This window comes from Gekko japonicus, unplaced genomic scaffold, assembly GCF_001447785.1.
Source record: "Gekko japonicus isolate JY-2015 unplaced genomic scaffold, Gekko_japonicus_V1.1 scaffold1760, whole genome shotgun sequence".
Classification (NCBI taxonomy): domain Eukaryota; kingdom Metazoa; phylum Chordata; class Lepidosauria; order Squamata; family Gekkonidae; genus Gekko; species Gekko japonicus.
Window position 1 is genome coordinate 103955 of NW_015163655.1, and position 8376 is coordinate 112330.

The window sequence follows — 8376 nt, forward strand, 5'->3', positions numbered from 1 at the left end:
GTGACCGAAACCATCCTACTGAAGGGTGAAGCAGTGAAATCACAGAAGATAACTCAGCACTGCCTTTTACTGTGATGGTTGAAAGCCATTGCTTCTTCCTGAGCCTTAAAATAAATTAGCTTGTCCCACATAAACAGTGTTTGATTCTCCTTCCATTTTATGATGGGTGTAAACCACAATAACACTCTCATGAGCTGTCATTCTCTAGCTAAAAGTAATTATTTAATTTGAATATATTTTGCATTAGCATGCCAGGCTTTTATACAAAAGGCATGTTGCATCTCCTGTGTGAAGCCATTAGTGCAGTTTCTTCAATGAACCTAGACAGAGCAGTGTTTAAAGTGCTTCTGAGAAAGTAATTTAACTGACACCTTAGTCTTCCAAATTTGAGTATCCAGAAGTAACAATGGTATGCCAGTTAAATGAACGGAATATGCATTTTATGAACGCATTGTGTCTCCAGTTTACAGTTTTCTCCATATCTCTTGGAGTAGTTCAAGCCCTGCCACATATGAGGTTTTGCTTTTTTTGAAGCAGACACGATAAACTGCAGGCTGAGGATAATAGTGGTCAGGAAGGAAAGAGAGGAGCTAACAGTTAAGCTGGCTACAGCTTCAGCTGAGGAAAAGGAGGAGAGTTGAAAGCCAGTCATAAGAGGACTCCAGCCTAAGCTCAGATGTTTTACTAGGCAGGCTCTTTTTCATAACAACTCTCCGTCAGCAGTCAACTTTAACAAAGATTTGTATATCAGAAATAATCAAGTTTAGGATTAGAACAATTTAGACATCCCATTTGATAGCTAGGATTCTGTAAATTCACAGGAGGTTGAACAATCTAAATCTTCTGTGCTTCTCTTTCTTCCCCCTTTTAACTGACTCTCTGTTATGCTGAGAATTCTACATTTCTGGAGCTTTTCCTGCTTTCTCAGGCTGGGGCTTTTCTTTGGTTAATTTAGAGTCATATTTTTCTGCAGGCTTGTGGAGTCACCAGAGTATGTAAAACCTGTTTTGTTTGTGGGTGGCCCAACTTTGCTGCTTTTGTGATTACAACTGGCCAGCCCCTTTACTCTTGGGCAGGGTGGATTTGATTTAAATCATCATTTAAATCAAGATTTAAATCACTAGTCAATAAGACTAGATTTAAATCATGGTTTTCTACATAAAGATTCTTGCTGTTATAATCTTAAGTGTTTGCATTTTGCATGTGTGCCTGCCTTACCCTTAGGTAGAGGAACTTCATTAAAATATTCACAAACTGGGTCTCTTTTATGGCCTGCTGCCATTATAGGTTTTCTCCTCCAGGGAGAGAATAATATGGTAAACCTCAGGCTATACACACAAAGATCCCAGGACTTCTGGGGTATTCTCAAAAGGTTTCACTTTCATGTTTACTGCTTGCCCCTTCCTCATCACACTTTGCACCTTGTGTAGATCTGTTCCACTCCAAACACTCTTCTATAAATTGAACTTCTTGAAACTTAGCACTTAAGAGGTAAAGGGTTGATTCTGTGTACATAGATTTGCAGAGGAACAATGAAATTAAGACCTTTTTCTCAACTGTTTATTTTATAACATTTTTGTTGTGAAGAAGAGGCATGTTATCTCTGCAGAAACAAATTCACAGTTTTGAGAACTGCTAAACCAAGCATCTGTGATAATATCTTCTAGATAGAAAAATTACCCAAAATAATCTTACAGAAATCTCTGGGAGAGCATGACATTGTGAATGAATTAATGGATTTCATTTACCAAAAAAATTAAACATTGCATGAATATACAGCCTCATGATACATAATGGAAAAATAATCCACATTTCATGGAAAAATCCACATTCCACCTTTGGACTATACTTTATCTTAAATAGAAAACTATCTTTTAGATAGATTTTTCCTCAAAAAGCATTCTATTAAAAAATCCAATTTAAATTTTAAAAAACCTTTAAAAAATTTTTTTAATCATTGATTGTTATCCACCCTACTCTTGGGAGTGATTGATAAGTTCCAGATTTCCCACTTCCCCTTTTCTGAACTTCTCAGCTCTGTTCCTTTTGCCATGGGAGAGATTAACCTACAACTTTATTATGTTTTTAGGATATGAAAATGATTCTGTAGAGGACTTGAAAGAAATGACTGCAATATCTTGTCGAAAAAGAGGCAAACGACGATATTTCTGGGAATATAGTGAGCAACTGACACCATCACAGCAGGAGAGAATGCTGAGGCCATCCGAGTGGAATCGCGATACATTACCAAGTAACATGTATCAGAAGAATGGATTACATCATGGTAAATGTAATTTCCAACCCATCTGTTTTCCGATTTGTGTCACACAGCAATGAAGATGGCCACCTGATCTCCCTTTAGCAAGATATGAAGGCATGGAGGAATGTACTTCATGAAGATTCATTGATAATTGTTCGTAATTAATGTAAATTAATGTAAAGCTCAGAGGTTAAGGCACTGAGCTGCAGACCAGAAGGTCTGTAGTTCAGCAGTTCGAGACCCTAGTGCCGCGTGACAGAGTACGCTCCCGTCTCTAGCCCCAACTCCTGCCAACCTAGCAATTCAAAAGCAAGAAATTGCAAGTAGATAAATAGGTACTGCTTTGGTGGGAAGGTAACAGCATTCTGTGCGCCTCGGCATTTTGTCACGCCGGCCACATGACCACGGAGAAGTCTTTGGACAGCGCTGGGCTCTTCGGCTTGGAAACAGAGATGAGCACCGCCCCATAGAGTCAGATTCAACTGGCTTTCGAGCAAGGGAAACCTTTACCTTTAATCCTAAAATATGAATGGATCTTACAGTACACCTGCTTCAGGTAACCTCTTTCTGTGTTTATGTAGGGAAATATGCTGTTAAGAAGTCACGAAGGACTGATGTAGAAGACTTGACTCCCAATCCTAAGAAACTGCTACAAATTGGGAATGAACTGAGGAAACTGAATAAAGTGATCAGTGACTTGACTCCAGTCAGCGAACTTCCCTTAACAGCGAGACCGAGATCAAGGAAAGAAAAAAACAAGCTAGCCTCCAGGTAATGATTATTGCATTTATTTTACACACTGGCTGTTAAAATAATGCGCTATACAAGTAAGGCTCGCTCTTTCCTTAGTCAACGTTTTCAAGTTGGTGGATTAGGAGAAAACAACACCAGCTAGTTTACATGATAACTTGTACTTGGAAACATGCATTATGCTACACTGTCTTTTCTTCCCTGCCAATATGACACAAATTTGATTGGATTCTGCAGAAAGTTGACAACTATGACATGGGCTGAAATCTTTTAACAGCACAGCTTAGTAATTTCTGAAAGTTGTAATACCCTGTAGCACTAATGTTGCGGTGAGTATCTGGAGAGGAGTAGGATAGTTCCTTCAGTGAAGGAATTGTGGTATCATGGCCAATGTTCCCTCTAAGCTGTGGAGTCTTGTGAGCAAAAATTCTACTTTGTGTGCTGGTGGCATTAAAGCTGTGAGCCAGCCATTTGGCTGCTGCATAAATTAGTTTGCTCTGGAGCCCTCCTTCCTGAGCTGAGACAAAAATGGGTGAGCCGGAGGCTAAAAAACTGTGAGCTAGCTCACACTAACTCAGCTTAGAGGGAACACTGATCATGGCAGTGACAACAGCTAGTGTACAGGAGTCATGCATGTTCTGTCATGACTAGGTAAATTTTTGTCAATGCTTATTTGTTTTTTTCCGGCCTTCCATTCTCACAGGGCTTGCCGACTAAAAAAGAAGGCCCAGTATGAAGCCAACAAAGTGAAATTGTGGGGTCTCAACACGGAATATGGTAAGCAGTATTTAAAAAACAATAACGTGCATCAACTTAAATAGCCACTGGTGGCTTGAGTCAGTTTATCAGGGCCCAAAGCCTGGTAGCATTCTGTATTGATGGGTTACATGAGACAAGTATGACTTGAGTATATGAAGTTTGCAAACCAGCAGTCTAAATCCATGGTTGGTAGGTTCCTTTGTACGTAAAGCAATGTTATGGAGCTTATAAGTCAAAATAAAACTTTAAAGAGGGAATAGTGTTTAAGAACCTTCATTATTGTTTTGGGTCCCTATCAGGGAGAAAAGCTGGGTATAAATAGCTCTTTATCCTAGGCATAGAGCATACACTTAGGGAGATGTGTTCTTCCTTCTTAAAAGGTTGCAGTGTGGGAGGCTCATGCTGTCACTTTGCCTCTTCTGCAGATAACTTGTTGTTTGTGATCAATTCAATTAAACAAGAAATTGTGAATAGAGTGCAGAGTCCTAAAGATGACCGAGGAACCAATATGGGACAGAAACTTGATGTGCTTATTAAAGATACTTTAGGTAAGTAAATATCAAATGTGCTTGGTGAAAGAATCAGCTGCCTACAAGGATGCATGGGTGAGAGGAAAGCAAGGAAATTGGATGGCTTTCACTCGCTTTCTGTCCTCAGTGCAGCCTCTCACATTGCACAGCCTTTTGTCCATGTGGGTCTCTTGAACTCTCATTGTTGTACCTTCAAGATTCACAACTGCTTAGCAGATGAGGCGGCAGGAGAAATCAGTTCTCACCAGTCCCTTACACTGAAGCTACATAAAACTCAAGATCAATGTTGCTTCAGGTACTGTAATTTTAGACAGTCCCCTTTAGTCTGCAAATGCTAAAATTGAAGATGAAAGATATTGATCTAATCCAGTGGTCCTCAGCATGGTACCAGTCAGTGCCCTGGTGCTCACCAAGTATGTTTAGAAAGTGTGCAGGGCTAGGTGCAGCTTTTGCCCAACACGGCTTCTGATTGGCAAGTGGAGATTTGATTGGCTGTTCAGATTTTTTTTAAAGCGATTGCTTTAGCAGCAGCAGTCTCCATAGCACAAGGATCTTCACTGCATGACTGCAGATAAACTGTGTGTAAGCAAGAAAATGTTTTTAAACAATATATATTCATTTTAAAAGGTGTACTGTTAAGCAGAGCTTCTGCCTGAAATGTTAAAGAGAAACTGTTAAAGTTATGCATAAACTCACTCCCTGACATTTTGTGGTTTACTTCACCTCTGGCAGCAGCCGTTTTTGTGGTTCTGCTCACCACTCTGTATCAGAATTCCAAAGGTGACCACAGGCCCAAAAATGTTGAGGACCCCCTAATCTGACATTCCTGATTTGGGATATATTGATACCTAAAATATACTTAATTGAAGCCTATGCAGCCACTCCATCTCAACAGAGAAATATTCCATTGCTGAATGGCTCTTGTTGTCAGCAACTTTTTCCTGCTGCTGAATCTAGCTGTTTCAGCCTTGTAGCTTTCAACCTGTCTTCACTGCACATTCATCTTTCTTGTCCCTCCAGTACTTTGACGTCTTTGCATGTGTCCCTGAATTAATCTTTTCTCTCAGTCAAAACTCTGCTCTGAAATTTTCTCAAGGATAAGAACATCCTGATTGATGCTGGGGTAATGGGCTTTCAGCTGAAACACAGTATTGCAAATGATTTGACCTCTTGTGAACTATCTGATACCATGCTTTGATTAATACAGCCTAAAATTAGTACTAAACCTTTGTCACAGCAGGGGCCTTTCCAGTTGGGTTCATGCAGGAATATGCAGTCAATACTAACTTGCTGTGTACTGCCCAGTTAAATTTCCTCAGCAAGTATCTCTGTGCTGGAAACTCAGGTCCCAGGACTCAGTAGGCTGAATGAAATTTCTGAATAAAAGAGAATCTTCTGTCAATCAAGAAAATCCATTATGGCTGTGATTACTGAATGGAGTATTGTTACATGAGCATTGTAGCCCCTATTGCATCAATAATTACTTTTTTTGCCATCAAGTCACTTATGGTGACCCCTGGTGGGGTTTTCAAGGCAAGAGATGTTCAGAGGTGGTTTGCTATGCCTGCCTCTTCATAGCAACCCTGGTAATCCTTGGTGGTCTCCTTGTTACCCAAACTGGGCACAGAGAAGGGGAAATTAGCTTTAAAGGGGCTTCCAGAAAGGAATATTGGAGGGCCTTGGTCTATGTATACCAGGGTGGATCTCGGTAGGGATACCCCACAATAAAATTATAAAGAAAGAGGGTGATTTTAAACACAAGCAAATAGCTTTATTGTATACAAAATTAAAGAAGTAAAAATGTGAAGAACCTACACTAAGCACCTAGAGAACTAATTCCCCAAGTAATCACATACACACACCAGCAAGAGGAGAAAAAAAGAAGCCGCAAACACAGTTGCAGGCGTGTTTAGATATTGGGAAAACCTGGGACACTTTCCACTGAGTTGGGATGGTCTTTTTATGGGGAAGAGTCCTATAGCTAGACATGGGAATCCGCTTTCCCAGGACCATGGTTGGTCCCAGATATGAAGCTTGAATTTGACTGAGCAGTTTGAAGGTAACTGCTGTCAAAATCTGTCAGGAAGATTAGTAGGGAAATACCTGATATTCTAAGGTGGGGTGATTTTGGATGGTTTTAGCATATTGACAAAGAACCAAGTATGAATTATGAGTTTAAATGTCCTCTTGATGGCCCATCCTGGGTGATTCAGATGTTAGGCTGCCTTTATCAATGGCTGGTTTGGATTAATAATAAGGGTTGCCCAACTTGTCTCTATCTGGAAATGGTTCACATTGCTTTGATGAAGTATCAGGGATACGATTGTATTAGGCATACCTCAGAGTTTAGCATTGAACAGTTTTTTGTTCTTGAGAACAAGTCCGCCACTTGAGCTGGGGGGGATTGTAAATTGCCAGGAAAGGACAGGAAGAGGACTCAGTATTTTAGTAACATTCTAAAGATACATCTTTGCTCATTCTTTCAGGACCACCTGTAGCTGGGCAGACATCTGAATTTGTGAACCAGGTTTTAGAGAAAACAGCAGAAGGAGATCCTACAGGGGGCCTCATTGGGCTTCGAATACCTACATCAAAAGTTTAGCAGACTTTAGTTTATCCATTTCCATTCATCAGAACTCTGCCTGTGTCATGTACTACATTGTAAAATTAATTCTGGTCTGCATGTGAGTTTAGCATTATTTAAAACACAGTTTAAGTTGAATATATTTTTTTCCTTTTTAGAGCAATGTAGTACAATAAGTAAAAGCATGATATAAAATGCTTAATAGCATTTTGGAGCATAAACCTTGTAGATTTAAGTATGCTTCTGGCATAAATGTGGTGGCTACATATTCATTTTAAAATTAAGTTTTTCTAGGACCAGGTTATATAACTTATGTAGGAGCAGTATATGGTTTTGCAAATAAAATTCTAGCAAAATGCCAAACATTATGATAGGTTTATGCTCTAACTAAAATAAAAACTTAAACTCTCATTAAGGGTTTTGTTTTAGAATTATTGCTCTTTTGTTCTAAATTAAACAGTAAGTTTTCTTTGCAACCATAACTTGTACATAGCACACCTGGCAATAAAGCTAGTGTGCCATATAAAAAATATAATTTTCTGAGCTTGATACGGTATTTAAATGTCTGTGCAAGTAAGAAAAAAATATATACTCTTTGTGCCTTGTATTAAGGGGGAGGGCGGGTGGGCGGGGAGAACTGTAACTATAAGCTGGTAAAAGACTTTGTATGATGAGAAACCCTTGTGGGGGACAAGATGTATAGATGGTCTCATGGGTTTTAATGTATTTGTTCCAGCTCTTACAAATTTTTGAATGTATATAGGAATATGTTGAAAATGTAGATATGCCACAGAGTCTATGTATTGTATAAAAGATGGCTCTAGAATATTCAATTTCGGTACTTGGCCGGAAGAAAACAAATACTTGCACATTAATGCGATTGTTTATTTTTGTACCAAAGACAAATGCAACTGATATGGCAAACTGCCAGTTTAAGTAAAGTTTTGCACAGCTTACATGATACTGTACTGAATGTATAAAAAGAAAAAAAATTAAAGGTCAGGGTTAGGGATCTTACTGAACTGTGAATTTCTCTCTCTTTGGGTCCAATTATCTACAGAAGGAGCATTCATACATAACTATTATTTTGCTGTTCCTCTAGTTTGCTTCGTAGTAGAGAAGTTGGCCATCTAGAAGTCTGTAAATCCTTTATTTTCTGCACTTACAGTAGAAAATTTTAATATATTTGGATTTTAGTAAGCTATTGGTAAAATAGATTTCAGCTTTGAGAATTTAAAAAAAAATTAGCTTGTAGTATACTTCCAAACAACCAAAATAAAATTATTTTTATTGTGATGTGTATATATGTAAAGAGAGAAGAGCTACAAATACCTAATTCCTTAGTTGCCACTTTTCCAGTTGTTGTATTATTGTGCATGTGATGTTTCCAAGGATCAACACAGGCTTAAAAAAAAAGAATTTATAGATTTTATATTTTTGTACAGATATTTCAACTAGCTTCTTCAAACTTCTATGTGACTTAATGTTAACTC

General features: G+C 38.6%; 1 protein-coding gene across 1 annotated transcript in view; it reads left to right on the forward strand.

Annotated features, from left to right (window-relative positions):
- CREBRF (CREB3 regulatory factor) overlaps positions 1–6901 on the forward strand; it is a 16761-nt gene extending 9860 nt beyond the window's left edge. The window contains exons 4-8 of the mRNA XM_015407705.1: positions 2090–2284; positions 2842–3031; positions 3714–3787; positions 4195–4317; positions 6786–6901. Of these exons, the coding sequence (XP_015263191.1) occupies positions 2090–2284; positions 2842–3031; positions 3714–3787; positions 4195–4317; positions 6786–6901 (698 nt within the window). The remainder of the gene's footprint in view (positions 1–2089; positions 2285–2841; positions 3032–3713; positions 3788–4194; positions 4318–6785) is intronic.
- Positions 6902–8376: the final 1475 nt, after the last annotated feature.